This window comes from Brassica napus, chromosome A4 (genome assembly GCF_020379485.1).
Source record: "Brassica napus cultivar Da-Ae chromosome A4, Da-Ae, whole genome shotgun sequence".
NCBI classification, from domain to species: Eukaryota; Viridiplantae; Streptophyta; class Magnoliopsida; order Brassicales; family Brassicaceae; genus Brassica; species Brassica napus.
Genome location: NC_063437.1, coordinates 11038725 through 11065216, shown reverse-complemented (window position 1 = coordinate 11065216; position 26492 = coordinate 11038725). Strand labels below are relative to the sequence as shown.

Here is a 26492-nt window from a genome sequence, read left to right as displayed (position 1 = left end):
GAAATCTCATGTGTACTCAAATAAGTTCATCCACGAACTTTGTTTACGTACACAGACACAAAACTTCTGATAGTTCCTCTAAGGTTTTTGATTATTGTAACTGACGTTCTACAGAATACATACCATCATTTCTTACGTAAATTAAAATCAAACTAACAGTACTATTATATGTGTCAAGTTATCTGGATGTTAAGTATGTATGCCGTTTTATAAAATCTCTGCCGTTTTTATAATATTTTTTGGAGAATGTGTGCCGTTTTTGAAAGTATATAGGTAAACATCCAATAATGATCAAACTTAATCGAGTTTGGTTTGATAGCCAAGGAAATTTTTGATATTGATGTTACAATAATTTGGCACTTCAATGCAGATTTGAATTTAAACGATAACTACCTATGGTGAACTCCGAATTTGTGTTGATTGATTTTTGTGATATGCGAGATTGACAAAAAAGGAAAGCATTAATTTGACGTTAACGTTATATTAAAATGATTGGTTTGATAGACAAGTAAATTTATGGCGCATATTATAACCATAAATTTATTAATCATGAAAGATTTGGTGCCTAATTATAAGTTTCCTTAACGTGGCGGTGTAATTTAATAGATATTTCTTATACTTGAAACTAAATCCCGCTAATTTGATACGTGCGCGTCGGGGTAACCCTAGATATGCTAGACTATATAAAGACCCATCTTCACTCTAAACTCCATCACGCATAAACTTGAATCTATAAGCTTTATTACTTACAATCAATGGCAGGTTTTGACGAAGTTTCCCAATTGAAGCCGTACAAGTCAATGTGGAGAATCAAGGTGAAGATAATTCGCATGTGGAAGCAGTATACTGCTCAAGGTGGAGAAACAATCGAAATGGTCTTGGTTGATTCCAAAGTGAGTTCATTGAAGTGAATTTTTAATAATTCTGTTAGAATTGTGTGGTCTTTATGTAGATAGTAACTTATATGACTTCCATTTTTGTACAGGGTGATAAAATCCATGCCAGTGTTAAGAAAGACTTGGTGGAGCAATTTGACCCAGTTCTCGTGGAAGGCTTCACGAAGATTCTGATTAATTTTGCGGTCACTCATGCTTGTGGATCTTATAGGACAACCAAACATCCCTACAAGATCGCTTTTGTAAACACTACAAAAGTGCGACCCTGTGAGGAACTGCCAATGAATTTGACTGGTTTTACACCTGCAAAGTTTCTCGATGTCTTGGATGGTAGTCTAAATACTGACTATCTGGTTGGTGAGTATCCCTGAATTATACACATCAAAGTTTTTAAAGTTATATGATAATTTGGTTCACTACTCACTATTCTATTTTTATTTTTGGCCTTTTTTTAGATGTTATCGGTCAGATTGTCGAGTATAGTCATGTGGAAATCGTGTCTGTTAATGGAAAAGACACTGAAAAAATAACGGTTGAGCTGCGTAATGAAAAGTAAGTTCTACTCTTTCATGATAACAAGAATGTTATAGTTATGAAAACGATTGTATATATTATGCAAAGTCTGATTCATGTTTCTGGTTACATTTCAGTGATGTTAGGCTTACAATTGTTTTGTGGGGAAAGTTTGCAATGAATGTAAGCGATGCTATTCAACTTCGTGCTGACCATGCTGTCGTTTGTGTTCTGAGGTTTGGCAAGATCAAAGTTTGGAAAGGTAGTAATAAAGTTTGATTTTTATGTTGCATATATACTGAACCAGTTTACAAATTATGTATCATCTTACATATTTTTTTGTTTGTATTTTTTTGTAGAGGATCGAAGTGTATCAAATGCATACAATGTGTCTGACATTGCGATTAATCCCTCTATGAATGAGGTCCAAGCATTTCTTGCATTGTAAGTAATATATTGTTTAATATGATATAGGCTTCGATACTAAATATCTTTTCTACTAAGAATTAGCCACCTGTTCTTTTATTTGCATATATATTATTTATTCCAATAACCAATAATTGTTTGTTATTAAATAGGTTACCAGAAGATGGTTTGCCTTTGGCAATCGTGGAGGCCAAGGCTCTTCCAATGGTTTCTATGATTTCAGAGAAGGAAGACTTTTTCATTCATACCCCAAGGAAGACAATATCTGAGGTGTTGGAGAGCAGACAGGTTTGAATTATATTTCCATTGTTTTTACATATTAATTTTCATAATCACAGGCATCTGACACATAATTAGCACATTTGCAGACTGAGAGGTGTATTGTTATGTGTACTATAGCAGCCATTGAATCAGATATGGGTTGGTTCTATTTGAGTTGCAAAGTATGCTCTAAGAAAGTTCAAACCGTGCCTAATGACAATGATGATGGTGGGTTCAAGTACTTTTGTGCCAAGTGTAAGGTTTACACTCCTAAGATGTTGCCAAGGTAAAATAATTAAAAATTATATATTTTTTACAAAGTTACACTGTCAGATCTACGCTTAGATTTGTATTTAATTATTATATTTATATTATTTAGGTACAAGTTGCATTTGGTAGTGCTTGATAATACAAGCAACACCAAATTTCTCCTATTTGATAATCTTGGGCTCCAGTTACTCAATCAACCATGCATTGAATTAACTGGAAAGGTTACCGATGAGGTTTGTTACTTCACTATTGTTTAAGTCTTGATAATATATTTTGATATGTGGCTCCCTATTTAAAACTCATGTTTTTTTATATGTTGAACTGTTCTAGGTCCAGAATCCTGATGATTTGCCAATCGCCCTGACTAACTTGGTTGGTAAGACCTATCTATTCAAGATAGGTATCGAGAAGGAGAATTATCTTTACAAGCACGACACCTACAAGGTTCTCAAGATTATCACCAATGCTGATATGATATATGAGTTTGATGTGAACCATGATCCTTCGGTATGATAATATACTCATATTAGTTAGTGCGTAATTTTATAGTGTCAGTATTTTCTAACTAAATTTTTATGTCCAGGGGAGTGAGAGCACTGTATGCCCACAATTTTCAAATGTTTCTGAAGCACCAGAGGTTAATTGTAATTCGTGATTTTTTATATTATGAAGATATGTAGAAGCCTAATATATATATATATATATACATGTTTTCAGGGCTCTATGATGATACTTGGTAGTTCCTCTCAAGTGTCGGAATCAAACAGTCTGACGCCTGCGAAACGTAGTGGAACCCCAATCATGAATTTGGAGGAAATCTTTGATCAGAATAGTGTCACAAAGACAAACGCTGCGGTTAGGATCAAGAAGGAGAAGATAGAAAAAAGTGGCTGAAGAGGTTTTTAAGAAGATGTTGCAGAGGAAGAGGCTTCTTTTATTTTGATTATTATGGAATGTTTTCGTTTTGGATTTTTTTTATGCTTTTTTATGTTTTCGTGTTTTTCGTTTCCTACATTCTCTATTGTTTCTGGTTTTTTATATATTAATATGAAGCCTCTTTCTTAATTTTACAACCTACTCTTCATTATTTATACTAATAGCCTATTTTGTGCAAAAAATATATAAGTTTACATACCTCAATAAGGCGTGTATTCCAACTAATATATAGTTCAGATTGTATGTATTTCCTCTTCAATCAGGTTTTTTTTAAAGAGGTATACATAATTGTTAGTTTATTAGTAGGATGATATTTGAAGCCTATATATATGTGACAAATATGTACCTTCAAAGAAGTATTTTTCCAACGGTATAGTATCCATTGTTTCCCATTGTCTTGGCTCCATAAACTGCAAACAATCGACATCAAATAACGTTAACTAACTATATACGTAATCTTATGACGGTGAAATAAACACATATACTGCAGAAACGTAATTCAATTTGCGATCCTGTGAAATTTATATATTATTTTTGATGTCGATATAAATACCATTTATTGGATAGATTAAACATTGCTATATAATTGATCAACTTTCTAAAATTAAACCTTTGAATTGCAAGGTAATTATTGAGGTCTAACTATTGTAAAATTCGAGGATTATTATTTTCTATTAGTTTTTCCTTTGATCTGTAACCAAAATAATCTACAGTCCACAGCCCCAGAAGCTTGAAGGAAGATGAACAACGGCAAACGTTCTCTTCAATCAGAAAATCCTGATGACAATCGAAATACGAAGAAAAGAAGAAAAAGTAAGCAATCAAAACTTTCAATATATTTATGCTTCCAAAATTTTAGATTCAGCAATTATACTAAAAAATTCACTTTGTAGATGTCACAACCCTTGAAGATGTGAGACACGGATACATGTCTCTGAATCCTAACTCAACTCCTCTAGGAGAGATAACTAATTCAGGTCATTCACAAAGTAAAGATGCAAGAACACATAGACTGGAAATAAGGCGGATGAAAAAATCTTGTGGAACAGTTGTTAAGAGACCCGACGTCACAGCTACTTCTACGATGAGACCCATATCTACTGGAATGGACTCACAATCCAGTATTATTCTTAACCCTCAAAGCCAAGCAGAAGGTAATTCATACACATTATCTGATGAAGTTCTATAACAGAGATGTCTACAAACTAAAAATAATACGTTAAAGTCTAACATGTTATACCACAAAAATATAATAGGGAGATCATTGGGGAATAATGACGCAACTCCTCAGCCAACTACATTGGGGTCTACTGGATTTCAGTCTCAGACCAGTCAAAATCATAACCCTCACAGCCATGTTAAAGGTAATTCATTGTCAAGATCGGTATTCATTATCATTATGTTAACGACAAAAAGACGTCGAACTAATATGAAAGTGTGTCAAACCAAACATTCTGCTCAATTCAACAGATAAGACTATGTATCCTCCAAAGAAAATGGCTAAAAGGGATTTTCCAAAAAGTCATTTCCCAGGGAGTTCAGTTGGGAAGAAATGTGACGTCCCAAGTCAATCTTATGCAAATCCTATATCTACGGCATTGTATTCTCAAACCAGTCAAATTCTTAACCCTCACAGTCAAGTAAAAGGTAATATAATCCATTGTTACTATGGTATTGTATGAATATTATGAGTTCCCCATGAACTAATTACTATCACTTTGTTTAGAAGCAAACATTCAGGTGAATTCAACTCCACAGACATCGATTCCTCCACAGAAAAGAGCGGATGGTGACACCCGAAATTGTTTTTTAGTTGGTTCATTTGTTAAGAGTAGTGACGTTCGAAGTAATTCTATTGCAAATTCCATATATACTGGAAAACAATGCCAAACAAAACAACTTCACCGTCGCAGTCAAGTTACAGGTAAGCCTTAAGATTGAGCTGGAAAGAATTTTGAGATCAACGTATTTACCTAAAACCTAGCTAATATCAAATATTTTTGATATTTACTTTCTGGTTAATTCAACAGAGCATATTTCATACCCTCCAAAGAAAATGGCTAAATCAACAGATACTGCTCAAGTTGATTCAGATGAGTCAGGTATAAACCTTGAAAATGTATCTATATAGAAATATTGGCCATACTCTTAGTTGTAGATACAGACACCTTCTTATGATGAAAAACTAATTATAAAGTAATATTCATGGCTATTCAATTGTCAGATTCTGGTTCTGAATTATGGGATTGCACTAGCAGCGATGACGATGACAACAAATCTGACTCAGATACATTTGAGGATGATCATGCTAAAAGGATTGAAAGGCAAGCACGAATCAATATGGTTGCAAATCGTTTTGCACAGGTGTTTGGTTGTTTGACAAACAAAGATTCACCTGTAGTTGACGTACCCGTGGTATCAAGAGCAAAAGAAGAAGGTAATTCACATGATAGCATATAATTTTTTCATACATATACTATTTAAGTTTTGGTATGAATAGAAATATTAATAAATGCATCTGTGATAATTGGCACAGAGGACTATAAAGATGATGGTGATCTAACAAGACAATGTCTGAAATGTGGAGCTCTGTTTTGGTACAATGAAAGGGTCAGTAAGAGTAGAAATGCAAGAACTCCTGTGTTCACCATGTGTTGCATGAGAGGAAAAGTCCAACTTCCCCAACTAAAAGAACCACCTGAATTACTTCGTCGGCTGCTTACAAATGATGATTCGATGAGTAAGCACTTTCGTGATAATATCAGACCCATAAACATGATGTTTTCCTTTACATCTCTTGGTGGAAAGATTGATAACTCAATTAACAAGGGTCAAGGTCCTAAAGTGTTCAAACTACATGGTGAGAATTATCATTTGATAGGGAGTTTGAAACCTCCGCCTGACCACCCTGCAAAGTTCTCTCAGTTATATATTCATGACACGGAAAATGAAGTTCAAAACAGAATAGCTGCACTGAGGTAAATTTAGCACCGTGTCTATAAGATTATATTTACAGAAACTAAATATATATTTTAAGGATTTTGGAGTTTTAATATTAATATTTGTACGGGTATATTTTATGCAGTGGGAATTCTGAAAAAAGCAAAATAAGAGAAGACTTGGTCGAGGCTATCATGAATATGTTAAGAAGCTCTAATGTTCATGTTAAGACCTTTCGTAATGCAATGGACAGGTTTAATGCTGAAGATGAATGTCAAGAGCTCAGTTTGGTCTTAATTCACAATCGTCTAAAAGATGGACGTGTTTACAATCTCCCGACTTCTTCAGAAGTAGCAGCTTTGGTGGTTGGTGATTTTCAGATAGACATGGACAAACGTGATATTATTCTGGAAAAATATTCGGGAAAACTGAAAAGAATCAACGAGCTGCATCCTTGCTATCTGCCTCTTCAGTATCCATTGATATTCCCATATGGAGAAGATGGTTTTCGTTTAGGGATTCAAAATGGTTTCACCGGTAACGGCAAAAGGAAAAAGCCTAATATCAGTATGAGGGAATTCTTCGCATACAGGATTCAAATCCGGAATTCTGGTTCGCAAGTCCTTCTTCTATCCAGACGTTTGCTGCAGCAGTTTTTGGTAGATGCTTATACAATGATCGAGACACACCGTCTACGGTACATTAGGAAAAATCAGGCTAATCTACGGACACTGAAGTTTAGTAAGTTTGTTGCTGCTGCGAACGACGGTAATACAACTTTGCCTATTGAGGGTAACCGAATTATCATTCCCTCATCCTTCACAGGCGGTCCAAGATATATGCATCAGATGTATTTGGATGCTATGACTATCTGCAAATACTTTGGGTTTCCAGATCTCTTCATAACTTTCACATGTAATCCTAAATGGCCTGAGCTGTCTAGGTATTTTCAGAAATACAATCTCAGGTCCGAGGACAGACCTGAACTGTGTTGTAGATTGTTCAAAGTAAAGCTGGATTGCTTGATGGAGGATCTAACCAAAAAACATTTGCTTGGCAAGACAGTGTCAGGTATGTTAATAAGTTTGATTATTTCATATGAGATGTAATTTTAACTTTTGTTATTGGATTTCTAATTTTTCTCTTTCTTGCAGCACTTTATACTATCGAGTTCCAGAAGCGTGGGCTCCCACATGCTCATATTCTTTTGTTCATGGATTCAAAAGACAAATTTCCTAATGCCGACGATATCGACCGCATTATTTCAGCCGAAATTCCTGAAAAAACCCAAGAACCCAAACTGTATGAGGTTGTAAAGGACATGATGATTCATGGTCCATGTGGTGTTGTCAACAAAAAATCGCCGTGCATGCAAGATGGGAAGTGTAGCAAATTTTTCCCCAGAAAACATGTTGAGAAAACTACTGTGGATGCTCAAGGTTACCCTGTTTACAGGAGAAGAGAAGATGGGGCTTTTGTTGAGAAGAAAGGAATTCAGTTAGACAATCGGTTTGTTGTGCCTTACAACAAGAGTTTACTACTTCGGTATAATGCTCATATTAATGTGGAATGGTGCAATCAGACCAGGTCAATTAAGTACTTATTTAAGTATATCAACAAAGGTACTGACCGTATTACAGCAACAGTTACTCAAAAGTCGAGCACAACCGAGGCTACTGGAGCTGAGACACGTGAAACAAATAACCCAAGAGGAGAAGGCGAAACTACTACGGATGAAGGTGCTGAAGCTGTAGTTGATGAAATAAAAAACTATTTTGAAGCGAGGTTAGCAAAACTATTATGTATTATTACTTTTTGTTTGTTTTTCCTAATATATGAATGTGGCATCGATTCAACTATGAATTATAAGTATTTTAGGTACATCTCTGCTTGTGAGTCGTCTTGGAGGATCCTTGCCTTTCCCACCCATTACCGATCTACACCTGTAGAAAATCTTACATTCCATCTAGAAGGAGAGCAACCTGTTATTTACAAGGAAAGAGATTCTGTGGAAAGTGTTTTGGCTCGTGTCCAGAATTCAAAGACAATGTTTTTAGCTTGGTTTGTTTGTTGTGAGCGATACCCTGAAGCAAGAGATTTGACCTATGCAGAACTTCCAACAAGATTCGTGTATGATGGAAAACAAAAAGAATGGAATCCAAGGAAGAAAGGTTTTGCAATTGGAAGATTAGCTCCAGTTTCCCCAAGTTCTGGTCAGAAATATTTTCTGAGGGTTTTGCTGAACAAGGTTAGAGGTCCACGGTGTTACGATGATATAAAAACAGTAGAAGGGATAGTTCACCCAAGCTACGAGGATGCATGTTACAAGCTGGGTTTGTTGGACGATGATAAAGAATATATTGAAGGGTTGAAAGAATGTTCTTTTTGGGCGTCCAGTGGTTATGTCCGCAAACTGTTTGCGAACATGTTGTTATCCGGTTGTTTATCTACGCCTAAGTTGGTCTGGGAAGCAACCACTGACATCCTATCTGAAGATATTCTCTACATTGAGCGTAAGAAGCGTCATAACCCAGGTAAGAAATTGATACACTTCGAACTTCTATTTAATTTTATGGCTTACTTGAAATCCTAATAAAAGAATTTTTTTTTTAGGCCTCATAATGACCGAAGAAGAAATTTTGAATTGTACTTTGGTCATGATTGAAAATATCTTGCAAAGTAAGAATAGTTCTTTGGCTAATTGGGAGTCAATGCCAAAACCCATTCACACTTCTCAGGTTTTTGACGACAATCAGTTATTACAGCAGGAACTTAACTACGACAGAGACGAACTGCAGATTAAGCATGATGAATGGCTTCGTATGCTGACAGATGAGCAAAAGTCAGTGTATGATGAGATTATAGGAGCTGTCTTGGGGAAGAAAGGTGGTGTCTTTTTCGTGTATGGTTTTGGAGGTACAGGGAAAACATTTTTGTGGAATATTCTTTCAGCTGCCATTCGATCTAGAGGCGATGTTGTCCTTAATGTTGCATCTAGCGGTATCGCCTCCTTATTGTTACCAGGAGGGAGAACCGCTCATTCACGGTTTGGAATTCCTCTAAATCCTGATGAGTTTTCTACATGCAATATAGAACCTGGAAGCCATCGGTCTGAATTAATATCCAGAGCTTCTCTTATTATTTGGGACGAAGCACCAATGATGAGTAAGCATTGCTTTGAGGCTCTTGATCGAACTATGTGTGATATTATGAACACCACAGATGACAAACCATTTGGAGGTAAAACCGTTGTTTTCGGTGGTGATTTCAGGCAGATACTACCAGTCATTCCTAGGGGAAATCGAGCTGATATTGTAATGGCTGCTCTGAATTCTTCATATTTGTGGAAGTATTGCAAAGTTTTGCAGCTGACAAAAAATATGAGACTGTTTTCAGAGACAGATGTTCATGAAGCCGAGGAGATTAAGGCTTTTTCAAAATGGATTTTGGACTTGGGAGATGGAAAGATCAATGAGCCAAACAATGGGGAAACTTTGATAGATATTCCGAAAGATCTTTTGATTACTCATTGCAGTGAACCAATTGAGTCAATAGTTTCGGAAGTTTATGGGGACACATTCAAGGACTCTAATGATCCAATTTTTTTTCAAGAAAGAGCCATATTATGTCCCACCAACCAAGATGTTGATGTTATAAACAACTACATGCTTGATCATCTAACAGGTATCTATTGTTTGTGTTACCCAATATTAATATTGCATTTAATTACTCCCTTTCGGTTTTTCTATGTTCATATTATATGTATTTGTATTTTCAGGTGACGAAAGGATTTATTTAAGCTCAGATAGCGTTGATCCATCTGATTTGAACTCCAAAGATGACTCTGTTTTCTCTCCCGAATTTTTGAATAGTATTAAGACGTCAGGGTTGCCTAATCATTCTCTAAGGTTGAGAATTGGTACACCGGTGATGTTATTGAGGAATATTGATCCTGATGATGGGTTATGCAACGGGACGCGGTTGCAGATAACTCAATTGGCTAATCATATTATTGGAGCAAGAGTCATTACAGGGAAACGTGTTGGGGAGAAAGTCTTTTTACACCGTATTCTAATAACACCTACAGATACGAAGCTGCCATTCAAAATGAGGCGGAGGCAATTTCCCTTGAAAGTTGCATTTGCGATGACAATAAACAAGAGCCAGGGTCAAACACTTGCAAATGTTGGTTTGTATCTACCTAGACCAGTGTTTTCACATGGACAATTGTATGTTGCTGTTTCAAGGGTCAAGTCTAGGAAAGGGTTGAAGATTCTTATAACCGATACCGATGCCAAGCCACAAGATTCAACCATGAATGTTGTATTCAAAGAAGTTTTCCAGAATCTGTTTGACTATCACGATGATATGTAGTTTCGGCCGTAGTCAAGCAATTCAGCATTGCGTTGTTGAGGTATGTATAACTTAGTTACTTGCATGGACGTATATTCAGTTTTTCATTGCCGTAAAATAAATGTTTGTCTTCCTGACATGGGTTGCAGATAAAAGACGCGGAAGCAAGGGCTACATAACCTTATCAGCTAAGAAGGGTATAACCTTCATAAGTTTGTGTTTTTATAGCCCCACGGTTTCATATATATTTTTAGTTTAAGAGCAACATTTATAAGATTACTATGAAATCTAACACTATATAACTTTGCAGGAGATGAAGTTTGAATGCTATCCGATGACCTAACGAGTGCATAGCCAAATAAGGAATTCTGTACCCTGAATCTATCGAGTTTTCTAATCAGTCTTTATCTTTTCAAGCAAACATATTCAGTTATGAACAATAAGTCTATATTTCATGCATTTTGAACATTCCATATTATCTAGAGGTTAACATTAAACAGGAGCAGATGAAGGTACTAACCTTTTTTTTTTAGCTTTGGAATTTGAAGTTTGTTATTTCTAGCTGATTGTTTGGTGATTCAAATTCTTGTAGTTTTCTCCAACCTGATATATAATATAAAACACACATTGCTTTAGTTATTCTTCTCCAACTAAATATCAAACAGATGGTTAATTTTTCCAAATTCAAAAAGCATAATTTCAAAAGTATTCTGACCATCTTAGTCAATTTACGTATAGCAAACCTATTCAGTTATGAACAATACGACTCTACTTGCCTAATTTTATTACATTTGTAAGCATGAAGAGGCTTATAGTCATCGACTGTACCGCGAGTTATTATTTACGTAAACTGGGCTATGTAATTTGTTAATCATGAGTCCAACTATAGAAAATTTTGAAGTACATACACGAAAGTTTAGAAACTTAGCCCATTAACCGTGACATAGCTTCGTTTCCTTTTATGTAAAGGTTTTCCAACTATCTTTTAAATTTATTCCCTGTAAAAAAAATTATCAATTATACAAAAAATGTGTATAAAGTAAGTAAAAAATATATTTATATAAATTGAGTGTTGCATTAATAAGTTCAAAATCTTATCTTACAGCCCTCTTCTCCAAGGGCGATCCCTTTTTGGAAGCTGATATTTTCGCGTACACCTTTTGAAATTATAGTTTTAAATCTTTCCTTATTTCTTCCTCTATATTTCCTGAAACGTTAGAAGTTAATGTCTTAGTAGTGTCGTATATTAAAGGTTCCTAATAACATTACGATTGCATTTAAACAATTGTCTTTACAAATCTTATAGTAGGTTGTTTCACACTTTATAAAAGATTTGCTTCCCTCTTTCGTATTTTCTAAATTAAACTCTCGATTATGAATGCACAGTTATTGAAAGCCAATTTAACACCTTGAAATCTACTGCTCGAATAAAAGTTCACAATAACATAACTTATAAGTATATTTCCTTTCCAAATCTTATAGTAGTTTGTGTTACACTCCGTAAATTAGTTATTTCTTTTCCTTCGTTAAGCCAACATTAAACACAAGATCTTTTTTTTTTTTCCACACTAAAGGAAGGCCAATTTAACACACTGCGTATATATATACAATGTAATCATAACTAAACCTTAACAGTCAAAAACGTATTGTACTTCCTTCTTCAATTGCAATGTCTCAATTCACTCTTTTGGCCAACTTGGATCTATCGATCAAGAACCCTACAGTCCGTGTTAAGGTGATCAGTAAGTGGAGGGTGAATTCACCATCAAGAATTCACAAAAAACAAGTTCTTTTCTGTGATGAGAAAGTAAGTTGTTACACTAAACATATTATAGTTATGTTAACTCTAGACTATTTGTGTACTAATACATATTCTTTTTTTCAGGGAGTAACAATCGAGGGTACCATTCATGAGGCTTTCCCTAAGTCATTTGAAACCATTATGAATGAAGGTGAATGGTTTGGGATTACTAATTTCAAATTAGAACACAGTTTCGGCAGAGTAAGAACGACAAAGAACCGATACAATGTTATTCTCTCTGAAAAATCAATCATTTTTAAGAGTGAGCCAACTACGCACTGCAACTACTATGCGTTCAAACCATTTGGTTCAATTATCCGTGGTCTTGCTCATCCAATGTACTGTATTGGTATGTCTTATTAAGTTTTCTCATTCTCTTTTATATTGTCTTAGTTGAAATTAATTTGGTGTTTTTCATGTTGGCATAAATGTTTTAGACTTATACGGAGCGCTGGTTGGTGTTGGGTCGCTTGAAACATATGTATTACAAGGCGATGGAGTTGGGGATAATTCTCTGGACAACAAATTGGTCTTCTCCCTGATAAACCCTGAGTATGTACTCTAAATTACTTTGCAACTTTTGTAGTCTGATTTGAAATTTTATACATTTCATAATGGTTAATTATGTTTTCTACAACTAATGACAGATTCATTCAAATAAAATGTATTGCTTATGGAAGTACTGCTAGAGAACTATATGCTTATTGGTCATCCATAAGGGCTAATGTTGTTTTGTGTGTTTTAACATTCTGGCAAATTGAGTGGGGTGAAGGTATTATAACTATATACCATCAAATTGTCATTACGATTTTATATATATATATATATATATATATATATTGATTTACTGTAACAAAATTCTTAAATATTGTTTTCGTAGGTGGCTTTAGGTTCATGACAAACCTGGAAGGATGTTCAAAGATTATGTTTAACCCAAGCATTCCGGAAATTGAAGCTTTCAAGAAGAAGTAAGCAAACGATATAGCCTAACTATTAGTCATCTTTACCAACTTAACTTATTCACCTTTACACACTGACACAATATTTTTGGTGATTTCCAGGATTCCAGCAATAGCATTTTGATGACGTATATCAAAATATGAAGTTCAGTTATGTTTGGATTTTTACTATAATATGCAGTTTTCCTTCTATTTATTATAATTGGCTTTTAATAATTATATGCAGCTTTTCCTTTCTATTTGTTATGTTTGGCTTTTATAATAATAATATGCAGATTTTCTTTCTTCTTTTAGCCTCACAACTCTATTACCATTGAATCGTATCTTTATTATTAATTTTTGTTAAAAACAAAATCTTTTAGGATTTCTCAAAGTCTACAATCACAGAAGTGTACAATCTATTTATTGGTTTATATTATATGGGATTTAATAAAGTATTGAAAACGTTTTGCAAATACCTGGAAGGTAAATTCTGATTCTGACCGCGAACCCAGAATAAGCTTCACTCCGCTTCGAAGCATTGTTAGATGTTATAGTACAAGAGTGGCATCGTTTTTGCCTTATCCACGTCAATTGCTCACTCCCTCTTCAATTTAGAAGAAATCCAAATACTGAGAAGGAGTTATTAGATGTAAGAATCAACATAAGTATCGTTTGACCACGAATCTCATAAACAAAACATATAAAACGACCATAAACTTACCTGAATAATCTTCCACCGAATGAAATTGGTGAATTGCGAAACCCTATTCCCCTTTTGATTAAATTTGCCTGCGTTTTTTTTTCGGTGATGTGAAGCTCGAAATAACAAAATTTTATCAGCTAACCCATGAGACCATGTCTTATCTAATTGGTAAGCATAAATATTTTAAAGCCCATTTTCTAAAACGTTTACATGTTTATCAAATTTATAAAAAAGCCCATGTGGTCCATTATAAACCTGACCATTTAAATTTTACGAAACACATGATGAATCAGGTTTTCTAAAAACCTTGTGTTCATTACCGAAGCTGACTATATTAATTTCACATGCGCTATATGGTTTGGTAAATTTATACTATCGTTTAAATATTTTTCTGTACATATTATATGTTTCTATATGTTTATTAAGCAAAAAAAATCCATAAAAACTAACCTCATATTTCCTTAACATTACGTATTATTCATAATTAAAACATATTACTGTATCAACAAAAATAGCCATTATAATATTCTTTTTTTTTTTAAAGTATAATAGACTTTCCAACGGCTATATAATGATATAGTTCCAACTCTTTTTTCTATTTTCGTACATAACTACATGGTAGAGAATAAATTATTTTTAAACAAGGCAATATTACACTTCAAAATATCAAAATTATTTCAAACAATTATTTAGCCCCGCGCAAGGCGCGGGTCTCATCCTAGTTAATTATTAACTCCCAACAAAAAGCATGTCTATATATTGATAAATTAGGTAATTTTCTCTTTAATACGTTTGTTCAACGTAGTTTGTTTTTAACGGGATTACCCGCATAATTATGAAAGACATCAAATTACTAAACCTAAATAATTGTGGAGTCAATGGAATTATTAATGTGTAACATTAATGAAATCCATGCCTAAATTAACATTAAAACTACTGAAATTGTATTTATTAAATGCTTATAGCAAAAGATTTCGTCAAATCTTTTAAATTGTAAAAAATATAATCCGCGTTAAGATTCTAGTAAAACCTAATGCTGGGTCCGCCATTGTCTCTGATACGATGAGAGAAATGCACTTTAGTCAACCATACAAAGTCAAAGACTCAACGAACCAGTTAAACCAGTTAAATTAATCAATAATTTGATTAGGAAGTTCAAATCACTTATTTGGTTTGGTTTAGATCGCACCAATTTGGTTTGGTTTATCAATATTATAGTAATATAGAGAAACGGCACCGTTCTGAGTCCATCAGCATCTTACAACCTCACCTAACGAAACGAGATTCAACTCTTCACCAGTTTGTTAAGTCGCCTTCCCCTTTGTCTCTTGGCTCCATCGACGAGTCCGTCACTTTCACCCTTATAAATATCTCCGCCACTCTCCCCCCCATCACCAACCCCTCTCTCCAACTCTCTACCAACTCTCTCAAATGGAGTCCGCCGCTCTCTCCCGCATCGGTCTCGCCGGCCTCGCCGTCATGGGCCAAAACCTCGCCCTGAACATCGCCGACAAAGGCTTCCCCATCTCCGTCTACAACCGAACCACCTCCAAAGTCGACGAAACCCTAGATCGCGCCTCCGAGGAAGGCAAGCTCCCAGTCTCCGGCCAATACTCCCCTCGCGACTTCGTCCTCTCCATCCAGCGCCCCAGATCCGTCATCATCCTCGTCAAAGCCGGCGCCCCCGTTGACCAGACCATCTCCGCCCTCTCCGAGTACATGGAGCCAGGGGACTGCATCATCGACGGCGGTAACGAGTGGTACCAGAACACAGAGCGAAGGATCGTCGAAGCTGAGAAGAAAGGATTGCTCTACTTGGGGATGGGAGTCTCCGGAGGCGAGGAAGGGGCTCGTAACGGCCCCTCCCTCATGCCTGGAGGATCCTTCCAGGCGTATAACAATGTTAAAGACATTCTCGAGAAAGTCGCTGCTCAGGTGGAGGATGGTCCCTGCGTGACTTATATAGGAGAAGGCGGATCTGGGAACTTCGTGAAGATGGTTCATAATGGGATCGAGTACGGTGATATGCAGCTCATTTCCGAGGCTTACGATGTTTTGAAGAACGTTGGGGGATTAAGCAATGATGAGCTGGCGGAGATTTTTACAGAGTGGAACCGAGGTGAGCTGGAGAGTTTCTTGGTTGAGATTACTTCGGATATTTTTAGGGTTAAAGATGAGTTTGGTGATGGGGAGTTAGTGGATAAGATTTTGGATAAGACTGGTATGAAAGGTACTGGGAAATGGACTGTTCAGCAGGCGGCTGAGCTATCAGTGGCGGCACCGACTATTGCTGCTTCGTTGGATTGTAGGTACTTGAGTGGACTCAAGGAGGAGAGGGAGAATGCGGCCAAAGTGTTGGAGGAAGCTGGATTGAAGGAGGATATTGGTTCTGCGTCTCGTGGGATTGATAAAAAGAGGTTGATTGATGATGTGAGGCAAGCTTTGTACGCTTCTAAGATCTGTAGTTATGCTCAAGGGATGAATTTGCTTAGAGCTAAGAGTGTGGAGAAGGAGTGGGGCTTGAATCTTGGTGAGATGGCTCGGATTTGGAAAGGAGGGTGTATTATCAGGGCGGTGTTCTTGGACAGGATCAAGAAAGCTTACCAGAGGAACCCGAATCTTGCGAGTTTGGTGGTTGATCCTGATTTCGCTAAAGAGATGGTTCAGAGGCAGGCGGCGTGGAGGAGAGTCGTGGGTTTGGCCATCTCTGCGGGGATAAGCACGCCTGGAATGTGCGCGAGTCTTGCCTACTTCGACACTTACAGGCGTGCGAGACTGCCTGCGAATCTGGTTCAGGCGCAGAGAGATCTCTTTGGAGCTCATACGTATGAGAGGACCGATCGTCCTGGTGCGTACCACACGGAATGGACTAAGCTTGCTAGGAAGGGGAATTAGATTGTTGAGGTTATCCTCTCTTTCTCACGCTTTGTCTTGTGCTTAATTCTGAATTCAGTGTGTTTGATTTTTCCCCGAAAGCTTTTCATGTTGTGTAGGGCTTTGTTTCCATGATTTTAATCCTTTGAAAAAAAGAGAGTTTCATGCTTTTGAAGGCATAGAAAACGAAAACAAAACAAGCAAATTGTTTCAGCTTATTTTGTTCAGTTCTAATAAGAAATGCAATGCCCTGACTCTGTTTTTTTTTTGATGGAATACCAAATTTATTGATCAAACAAAGAATGTTATTTACATAAGTAAGGCTACTCTTTTATCTTTATGTATGAACCACATCTTCTTCACATGCTAAGCTGGAACCATCGACTGAGTAATCCTCCTTATTTGTGATCGAATTTGTATTTGAGTGAAGAGATTCTATTTCTCACTGCCTTATCAATGTGCCGTCGCATGTGATCAGTGGTAACTCTACTTTGCTGATGATGCCTCCCATTCCTGACTCTGTTTTTGCTGTCTGAGAGATTCTGTTTTTTAGGTTTTCTGTTCTGGTTCGTGTTTCGTTTAGGCAAGGGGTTCGAAGGGTTAGTTCCAAATTGTTAACGAGAGACAAAGCTTTCTTTAGAAATTGATTTGATTTACTGATGAACTTTTTCAGTTCCTGATAAATTTAAAGTTTCCTCCTAGAGTTTTATATATTCTTCAGAAAAAAGTCAAACAATGAACGTATTTGGGCTATATAGAAAGAGCCCATTTGATATTAGATCTTCTAGGTCTTCATTTGAAGTTTCCTCCTAGAGTTTTCATATATACACTATTAAAAATTTAGAGGAAACTCTAACATTTCAAATTTACATTTAAATGATAACCACTTTAATAAATACCTTAAGTTTATTATGAAAAAAAACTAACTCTCATAAATCATTTATAAATGTTTAATTATGATTTATAAAAGTTTATAAATTCAATCTCACCCCTTAAATACTAATTTCTAAACAATACTCACTAAACTTTTAAACCCATGTATTATAATATTTTGATAAATTGTATTTTTGAATAGTTACATCCAATTTTTGTGTAGTTTAAGCAATTATTTTCTCAAAAATTTACGCTTCAGATGATGAAATATGATTGTGTACTTCTATTGGGATTTCATTAGTTTCGTGTTGGATATTCACCGGTAATTTTAAGTTCAAACTTCACTCAGAATTAAAATATCAAATAATTCAATAAAGAAACAAAGTAAAATTATGTTTTATCTGTGAGATTCCTAAACTGCAATTTTTTTATTTTTGTCTTTCAACTTTATATGAAATTAAACACTAATTATAAAATAATATTTTTAATTCACTCCATTGAAGAAAAAGGCAAAAGACCGCCGACATATCAATATTTACTATTTTTATTTATATTGGGTAACCTAATACATTTTATTATGTCACAAACACTAATAACAATTAATAATATTATTATTTTTCTTTGATAAATGTGTGTATTATTATAAATATTATTTGAGTTTCAATGTTGATAAAAATCAGGGTGAACAAGTATTCTTTTTATTCTTTTGATAAAAGCACCCGCAAAACACCTGTTGTTTTGATTTTTTGCCAAATCATGGGCCGCCGATACGCAATGAGCAACCCCTTTCCTTTTTCTGGCACATTCAGATTTACAATCGGTAGTATCACATTTTCCATTTTTCCCTCTATATGCCTCAATATAAGGAGGTAGTCCTTTTTTCTGAGCAATCGTCATTACTCATGTTACTATCTTATATATTAAAACAGAAGTCACAACTTTGATTCATGTGTGATTTTTTTAAAAATGGACCCTCACTAGAAATCAGTTATCATTCATTTATTACTAATAATATGGATTAATAATATATCATTTCTAATATAACATTAACTCCTAAAAACCTGGATTGGTTAACAAACTCACTTTGATTCATGTGTGATATTTTTATTTGGCTCATCATTTTTCTATTAAATGTATTTTCTTAATGCTAATATATAATCTTTTAACTACTTAAATCATAATATAATTTGATATCTTTTAATTTAAAAAATATATATATATATTTAATTTTCTTAACAAATGTGTTGAAAAACATTATAACAATATCTTAATTATCAAAAATTGTATATAAATATTTTCACTAATTTTGTAATTAGTAATGAAATTAATGTTATTATACATTAATATATATATATATACTCAGTTATATTTTATAAAATGAAAAAATTATATCAAATTTTACTATTTTATAGTTATATATATCATTTTAAAATAAAACATTGCATTTAACTAAATATATAAAATTATTTTAAACTGATAAATTAATATATTTTATTTTCACAAACATTAAAAATTTATGCTAGAAATATAATATGTTGGTAGAACGGGTTAACATTAGTAAATTAGATAATTCTTGTATATAATTAACTTATCTTAAATTTATATATATATATATATACAGTTATTATCTTAAATGAATAAACATAAAAAATATTGATAAAGGAAATCTAGCGCTTTGAATTACGGATCAGTATCATAATAATTGAATAAAAAATAATTTTAAAATATATATAATAAAAATACTAAATATATGTGATGATTTGAAATAATCAATTAACTTACAACATGAAAACTATCAAATTGTTATATTTAAAATAATTATATATAAACATTTAAATATATAAGTAACTTTAAAAATATATTCTAATTATGTAAAATAAATATAAACATGGAAATTAATACCCGCACGGTTGTGCGGATCTAAATCTAGTAGTAGTTAAAACATAACTTTAGTCTTTGTATTTAAAATAGAAACTAATGTTTTTGGTAAAATATCTGCTTAGAGAGTTTTTTTCATATTTATAGGAAAAAAACTTAAAAGTATAAACATATTATTTCTTAATTATTGATTATTCTGGAAAATTTACTAAACACAACATTATAGAATTCAATATACAAATTATATCAGTATATAAAACAATATGTATCAGAATAACTTTAATTTTAAATTATTATTGAATATAATACTAAAATGGTAAATATAAATACAAACCGAACAGAAGAACTGTAAGCATAACGAAACCACTAAGATGTGTCGTATTGTAACACTTTAATTTTAAAAATATATAAAAATTATGAAAATATACGTTTGTTACTTTAAAAAATGTGTTGTTTAAATAGATAATTGTTGAGGGAAGAGTTGCCAAATATAATTTTCTTGATGACATCAACATTTATAGCAAGAATATTTTATATCCCTTAGATCACAAAAACAAAAAAACTGTAACGTTGGATTGGAAAAAAAAATTCTAAAAAAAAAAAGATGATGTCAGCAGATACAAAATTTGGGTTTGCTATATATATAGATATACGATATGTTTCACCTTGAAAGCTTAAGCTCTTTTGTTACTTATGTTGCTTTTCTTCCTCTATAGTTATTTGAGAATACTAGTGCATTGCTATAAGAGGATTAACATGAAGATTCTTACTAGCAAGTACAGCTGTGACCATGTGTGCGGAACCAAACGCGCTTAGCTTGTAAGTTATGTTTTTATTATCCAAACTATCTTTTATGTTTCCTTCTTGAATAATCTTAGAACATGACAGAGACACCAAGAGCAGTTGATAAACCAAACAAAAACGCTGGCAGATCTGAGGCTGATGCAGCCGTCACAAGCTTTCCGTCAGTCACACATCCCTTTGACACAACAGCTTCACCTCCAGCCACTTTTACCATGACCTTCATCCCTTTTCCACTAGCGCATCGCTTCCCCTAGAGTTTCATTAAAAGAAATGTCACATGACCAAGAAATGATATTAGATACATGACTTTATATACACATTCATGATCATATTGTTTCCTCCATCTACCAAAAACTAAATCACATTTTGCATAGTCGATGCAAATAAATTACAATTCACTAGATGGGAAGAAGTAGTGACTTACCTTAAGTACACCGGTGGCTGCAAGCAGCAATTTACCCTGTCCAATAGCTGCAAAGACCTTATCTTTCTCATCAAACTTCTTGACCAAAGCAACAGCCTTTGGATTCATCACTAGTAGCTCAGGTGATCTCCCTCCTGGAACCACTACACAGTCATAGTCATCAACGCATACATCGTCCCAACACGCAGTCACAAGGAAGTTGTGCCCTCGCTTCTCTGCAGGAAGCTGCCTTGCCTCCTCAAGGTCATAAACTAATGTTGCACACATCTCTCCCTTCTTCTTGTTCGGTGTCACTGCATCCACTTTACATCCTAAAGCTTGTAGTGCTCTAAATGGTACATTGATCCCATAGTCCTCTACATAGTCCTTCAAAGCCAACACAACACCAACTATTCAAAGCAGCCCTAGAAATTTATACCAGAATCAGCCTAACAAAATTTTTGGTTTCGGTTAAGAATCGTTATGAGTTCAGTTTTCAATTTGGCAAACTTTTGAAAATTCCTGGTAATCGATTAGTTTGGTTCTGTAACAAAAAAAAAGTTAACCAACTTCGGAGCAAAATAACAAAAAAAAAAACTGATTCCAAACTAACCAAGGAAAATAAACCAAATATAACTAAAATTTAACCAGTTGTAAACAGGCATATTTAAACCAAAATTTAATTGAAAAAAATAAAATTAACAGAATTCCAAACCAAAATAACAAAAAAAAAAAAAATCGATCCAAACTAACCAAGGAAAATAAACCAAATATAACCAAATTTATTTTGGTCTAATTCGGTGAGATTGTGGATAAACTGAACTAACCGAAGATTGAATTGTCCTAACCGATTTAACAGAATAAACCAAAACCGATGCCTAATTCAAACATACTATAGAACAGAACATACAGTAAAACTCGAACTTACCCCAATGAGGAAAAGCACAGAAGCTTGATTCTCCTTCAAGCTCGAGACTTGCCCCCCAAGAGACTCCAGCAAAACCCTAACCCCGTGACCAAGCGTCGGCCATCCAACCGTACTCACGACATTCCCGTCCTTGACGCAGTCCGTGATCTCGAACATGCTCTGTATCCCAGGCTGCTGCCACCACTCGCCGCCGGAGAATTCGATCAGAGGCTTCATGCTCTCGAACGCCGTGCACTTCACACCTCCGGCGAGAGCTCCGGCGGCCATCAGCATGACCTGGCTATGGCAGCTGGTGAAGATCAGCTTCTTGAGCTCGGCGAACCGAGCAACGAGGTCGACGCACCTCTCGTCGGCGCTGAGAATCTCCGTGAACCGTCCCCCGGGGATGATGATGGCGTCGTAGTTATCGGGCGTGACGTCATCGAAGCTGGCGGTTAAAGTCAGCTGGTCAACGACTAGCTCCGTGTATAGCTCCAGGCCCGTGAAATCGTGGGCAGCCATAACGCAGCGATCGCCGGAGTTGCGGTTGGGGGAAACGCAGTGGACGCTGACGCCGAACGATTGGAGGATGTAGAGAGGAACGAGCGTCTCGTAGGCTTCCATGTAGTCTCCGCATAGCAGTAAAGCCGATTTCTGAACCGACGACGATCCCATCGTTGAAGTTGTCTGTACCGAACAAATCACTCTTGAATATTATTTGGTCTATATATACGTATAATATTAATTGTTTTTGTTTCTTATACATATTGTACTTGTAAATGACATGTGGAAATTTTGCATACCTACCAACTCAGTTTCACCAACTTTTTTCAGCTGTGTCAAAGTCCAAATGTTCAAGTTCATATTACAAAGTTCTCATTGTTATAATTTAACTATGATTACATTTTAATGGTAGGTACTTTACAGTGGATATTAGGGATACTAACATCCCAATATATCCAAGTACAGTAATATATTAAATTAGATGAGTTTTCAATTAAAAACCAATAGAAAATAAGTTGATTAACTCATAATATCACTTATATACTACAATTTTATCTCTATCACTTCCATTCAAGATGATGAGTCTCGACTATTAATTTTGGAATACTTTAGCAAATGTTAATAGATCAGTTTTTGGTTAAATTGATTATGGGTTGGACTTTTAATTTATACAGTTTTAAGTTAGATGAATCTCCAACTAAAATCAATTAGCATTAACTAAATTGGCTCATAACATATAACATTTATATACTAATTAAGATCATTTCTAAATTTGATATAAGACTTTGTCTCTAATACTAAAATGTTAATTTTATTCAACTGCAAACAAATACTTTAGTCAGAAACATACATTAAATAAGTTTGGACATTAGTAACCGTTCTGGCGGAAACGAACGCCGGAGTTACTAGGCCTGGGCATTCGGGTCGTCGGGTCGGATTCGGGTCGGGTCCTTTCGGGTTCGGGTCTTTCGGGTCTAAGAGTTTAGGACCCGATAGGGTAATTTCAAATTTTCGGTTCCGGGTCGGTTCGGGTCGTGCCGGGTCCGGGTCGGGTCGGGTCTTAGATAGTTAGACCCATTCGGGTAATTAGAATTTATCGGTTCGGATTCGGTTCGGTTTCGGGTCGGGTTCGGTTCGGGTTCGATCTAAAAAAGGCCTAAAAATACAAAAAAATATCTGAAAATATTTATATATCCGAAAATATTCAAAATTTTATTCAAAATTTGTGTTTTTATTATATTAAAATGTGTATATATACTAAACTATGCAAAATACAACAATAATTCGTTGTCTCCTAGTGGTTGACCCCTATATTATCTAGACAAATAACCCGTCTTCGATTCCCCCTTGATGCATTTTATTTAATTTACATTATTAATTCGGGTACCCATCGGGTTTCGGGTTCGGGTCGGGTCGGGTCCAAGACCCGCGGGTCCTCTACAACAAGACCCGATAGGGTAATTTGATCGGGTCGGTTCCTACCCGAACCGGGTTTTTTCGGATCGGTTTCGGGTCGGGTCTTCGGGTCCGGGTAAAATGCCCAGACCTAGGAGTTACCAACAAGGCAACAGCCACGCATTGTATTGGTTTGTTTAATTGATATTTTTTTTATAAGTTTGTGGTCCATATAGAGCCTAGCCGGTGGTAGGGACCCTAACGACGATACGGTTTGTATCAACCCAAACTCTGACCCGGTTCTCCCTTAAATCTGCAGTCACTATACTTCCAATCAAAAGCACGAAAACATTAAAGCTCGGGTTCTCTCTTTTTATCACTGAAGCCGCATCGTCTCCATGTGTTCCCACAAGCTCCGGCCACGTCTTCACTACATGAAGTCAAAGCAACCACGTACGTTAGTTAATTAATTATATCGATCATTTAGTTACATTTGGCATTTTAGAGATCCATCCACAATAACACATATAAACTGATATAATTAGATTAATTGTTACATCATAACATAGCACGTGAACATGGAAAACAAAAGGATAGATTAGTCAGCGTAACTAAGAAAATATTAGTTTAGAAAAATTACAAAAAGATGCATTTGATTAGAAGGTAAAAAATAGGATGAACAAACCAATAAAAGCCGTAACCAATAACAAAATATGATGTTGCACAAAAAAATAAAAAAATAACACAATATGATAAAAGGAAAAAAACTTACAAGGCATTTTTCTTATATATATATATCTAAGTTGTAATGTATCTGGTATGGTCGTCTTTGGGAATCTGAGTTCATTTTATAGAATGTGATACGTATATGTCCTGTAGGTGTCCTCCGTTAGCTTGCAGATCAAAAGTCAAAACTTTAGCCTTTTAATTAACAGAAATAATTTAACTAGCCAGCTATGAATACATCCATGACTTTTATTATTTGTTTGGCAAAAGATTTTAATACATCCTTTGACATTGTCAAGCTTTGAAAATCTTTGATTGTCAATCAATATCCACAATTTGATTAAGATAAACAAAAAAAAATAGAGCATTCGTCGACCTAGAGAAAGGGGATCGCATCCCTCTGACCTTTATACGTCTGAGTTCAGTTGTCATTAGGAACGTGTAAACCACTTTGTTTGGAACACGCGCGTAGACGTTTATTTAATGTGTGATGGATTTGCAGGAATCTCCTGTGAAGGGCAGGCAGGCATGCCCACTCCCAAAAATACTCAGTGTTGTCTCTAACTTCGTAACCTTCGATTTTGAAAAATCCGTTACCGGATACAAGTGCTAATCCGTGATTATTATCATATTTGGATGGGAAAGTATCTTCTATATTTCTTGCTTTCTAAATGGTAGATTGGTTTTATTACATTTGCTAACGGTTGCAGTTGCATGCATTTGACACAACAAGCAAAAACAAATAAAACTTGAAACCTTTTGTTAGTCATACCGACCTTTTTCTAAAAAATTTATTTCATAAGTTCTGCTTTAGTTAATCCACGGGATTTGTTTTTAAAAAAAGCTTTAAATAGTCCACAGATACTATTTCGTTCTTCATTAGCTGTTTTAAAAACTACAAATCAATATCTATTTTATATGATAGTTAGTATATGAAGCAATATAAGATGATCTTATATAAATTCAATGCTGATCCCTAGCGTTCTTAAGTACTAAGTTCTAAGTAGGACATGAATATTATTCACTTGCAACCATTACCTTTATACAAACATTTATTTGTAACTTTGGACATTAGTAACCGTTCAGGTAACGAAAGCCGAGATAATTCACGCAAAGGATAACTTACATCATAGATTCATAACCAAACCAACAATCAACTATGCATTGTACATAGTATTTTATTCAGATTAAATAAAAATAGTATCAACTTGGTCCGTATAGAAGTCTAACCGATGGTAGGGGTTTTGACGACGATACCTTCAACTTCTTTATCAACCCTGACCCAGACCCGGTCGCACCTGAAGTCTGCAGTCACCGGAGATCCATCCAAAATCACGACTGCGTTGACTCTCGAGTTCTGCCTTTCGATCACCGAAGCCGCATAGTCTCCATTTGTTCCCACAAGCTCCGGCCATGAGGTCTTCCCTGCATGCACTCAAAGCAACCACAGTGGATATATTGGTTAGTAATTTACATTTGATATTTTAGAGATCAATAAGTCCATCACAAGATTTCCATGGAAGTATGGAACTAATTAAAAGAATATGCCGTTTAGACCATGCCTCTCAGGTCATGTTTCGGTAAATGAGAATTCTTGAATTTTCTAACAGAAACATCAACATGGCGCCGGAAAAAGAAAATAATATCAAATTGTATACAGTAAAGAAACATTACCAGGACATTCAGACGACATTTTGCTTCTTGTTTTATCTTTGCAATGTTGTGAAATAGTATTTGATATGCTCGTCTTTATGAGTTTGAGTGCAATTTATAGAATCGGAGACGTCTATGTAGTCGGCGGGCGTTTGCATATTCAAAGTAAAATAAATTAAACTATAAATACTCCTTTGATATACTCATTTGGCAGGATTTGGTAAAGATATTGTATATATTTTAGTTGATATTCAAGCTTTTTGACTAACATTATTGCTTATGGATTGATGCGCTTACAAGTAATTTTTTTTTTTTTTTTTTTTTGAAAATGGACTTGCAAGTAATTTAATTTTAAAATTTTGTTTTAGCTAGTCATACCGATCGCAGCAAGATAATGTTTCAAAAGCATATATAATAATAATACTGAAAGAAAAT

The 26492-nt window shown here is 35.0% G+C and overlaps 6 protein-coding genes across 6 annotated transcripts; 5 read left to right on the top strand and 1 right to left on the bottom strand.

The window, feature by feature from the left end:
- The first annotated feature begins 755 nt into the window (after positions 1–755).
- Positions 756–3260, top strand: LOC106404099 (replication protein A 70 kDa DNA-binding subunit C-like). Its single transcript, XM_048778142.1, has 11 exons — positions 756–893; positions 986–1253; positions 1352–1448; positions 1547–1671; positions 1769–1853; positions 1988–2123; positions 2204–2382; positions 2476–2599; positions 2697–2873; positions 2950–3003; positions 3084–3260. Exons 1-11 carry the CDS (start codon positions 756–758, stop codon positions 3258–3260), a joined length of 1560 nt encoding a protein of 519 aa, XP_048634099.1.
- A 782-nt stretch (positions 3261–4042) lies between these two features.
- On the top strand, positions 4043–9740 carry LOC106404100. Its single transcript, XM_048778141.1, has 12 exons — positions 4043–4115; positions 4196–4456; positions 4559–4666; positions 4773–4949; positions 5333–5404; positions 5527–5739; positions 5839–6280; positions 6496–7313; positions 7397–8027; positions 8121–8776; positions 8856–9556; positions 9639–9740. The coding sequence occupies exons 1-12, from the start codon at positions 4043–4045 to the stop codon at positions 9738–9740; spliced, it is 4254 nt and encodes a 1417-aa protein (XP_048634098.1).
- A 249-nt stretch (positions 9741–9989) lies between these two features.
- LOC125608179 (ATP-dependent DNA helicase PIF1-like) lies at positions 9990–10616 on the top strand. The gene has a single exon (XM_048778140.1). The coding sequence runs from the start codon at positions 9990–9992 to the stop codon at positions 10614–10616; it is 627 nt and encodes a 208-aa protein (XP_048634097.1).
- Positions 10617–12264: 1648 nt separating this feature from the next.
- On the top strand, positions 12265–13479 carry LOC125608178. The gene is made up of 7 exons (XM_048778139.1): positions 12265–12402; positions 12481–12597; positions 12658–12745; positions 12834–12948; positions 13044–13168; positions 13277–13364; positions 13458–13479. Exons 1-7 carry the CDS (start codon positions 12265–12267, stop codon positions 13477–13479), a joined length of 693 nt encoding a protein of 230 aa, XP_048634096.1.
- Positions 13480–15324: 1845 nt separating this feature from the next.
- On the top strand, positions 15325–17180 carry LOC106446309 (6-phosphogluconate dehydrogenase, decarboxylating 3, chloroplastic). Its single transcript, XM_013888008.3, has one exon. It carries the CDS (start codon positions 15472–15474, stop codon positions 16933–16935), a length of 1464 nt encoding a protein of 487 aa, XP_013743462.2. The 5' UTR covers positions 15325–15471; the 3' UTR covers positions 16936–17180.
- Positions 17181–20381: 3201 nt separating this feature from the next.
- Positions 20382–22509, bottom strand: LOC106446299 (DJ-1 protein homolog E). Its single transcript, XM_013887997.3, has 3 exons — positions 21801–22509; positions 20894–21259; positions 20382–20719 (listed from the first exon to the last, which is right to left on the bottom strand). Exons 1-3 carry the CDS (start codon positions 22452–22454, stop codon positions 20540–20542), a joined length of 1200 nt encoding a protein of 399 aa, XP_013743451.2. The 5' UTR covers positions 22455–22509; the 3' UTR covers positions 20382–20539.
- Positions 22510–26492: the final 3983 nt, after the last annotated feature.

What these genes read in the sequence shown, in the direction of transcription:
- LOC125608178 (XM_048778139.1), top strand. Translation starts at nt 12,265, where the DNA reads ATGTCTCAATTCACTCTTTTGGCCAACTTGGATCTATCGATCAAGAAC. An exon ending in TTCTTTTCTGTGATGAGAAA is followed by an intron (nt 12,403 to 12,480) that starts GTAAGTTGTTAC and finishes TCTTTTTTTCAG; the next exon opens with GGAGTAACAATCGAGGGTAC. An exon ending in TTCTCCCTGATAAACCCTGA is followed by an intron (nt 12,949 to 13,043) that starts GTATGTACTCTA and finishes AACTAATGACAG; the next exon opens with ATTCATTCAAATAAAATGTA.
- LOC106404099 (XM_048778142.1), top strand. Translation starts at nt 756, where the DNA reads ATGGCAGGTTTTGACGAAGTTTCCCAATTGAAGCCGTACAAGTCAATG. An exon ending in GTCCAAGCATTTCTTGCATT is followed by an intron (nt 1,854 to 1,987) that starts GTAAGTAATATA and finishes GTTATTAAATAG; the next exon opens with GTTACCAGAAGATGGTTTGC. An exon ending in ACTCCTAAGATGTTGCCAAG is followed by an intron (nt 2,383 to 2,475) that starts GTAAAATAATTA and finishes TATATTATTTAG; the next exon opens with GTACAAGTTGCATTTGGTAG.
- LOC106446309 (XM_013888008.3), top strand. Translation starts at nt 15,472, where the DNA reads ATGGAGTCCGCCGCTCTCTCCCGCATCGGTCTCGCCGGCCTCGCCGTC.
- LOC106446299 (XM_013887997.3), bottom strand. Translation starts at nt 22,454, where the DNA reads ATGGGATCGTCGTCGGTTCAGAAATCGGCTTTACTGCTATGCGGAGAC. An exon ending in CTGTGCTTTTCCTCATTGGG is followed by an intron (nt 21,260 to 21,800) that starts GTAAGTTCGAGT and finishes TTGGCTTTGAAG; the next exon opens with GACTATGTAGAGGACTATGG. An exon ending in CAGCCACCGGTGTACTTAAG is followed by an intron (nt 20,720 to 20,893) that starts GTAAGTCACTAC and finishes ATGAAACTCTAG; the next exon opens with GGGAAGCGATGCGCTAGTGG.
- LOC106404100 (XM_048778141.1), top strand. Translation starts at nt 4,043, where the DNA reads ATGAACAACGGCAAACGTTCTCTTCAATCAGAAAATCCTGATGACAAT. An exon ending in CCCTCAAAGCCAAGCAGAAG is followed by an intron (nt 4,457 to 4,558) that starts GTAATTCATACA and finishes AAAATATAATAG; the next exon opens with GGAGATCATTGGGGAATAAT. An exon ending in CCCTCACAGCCATGTTAAAG is followed by an intron (nt 4,667 to 4,772) that starts GTAATTCATTGT and finishes TCAATTCAACAG; the next exon opens with ATAAGACTATGTATCCTCCA.
- LOC125608179 (XM_048778140.1), top strand. Translation starts at nt 9,990, where the DNA reads ATGTTCATATTATATGTATTTGTATTTTCAGGTGACGAAAGGATTTAT.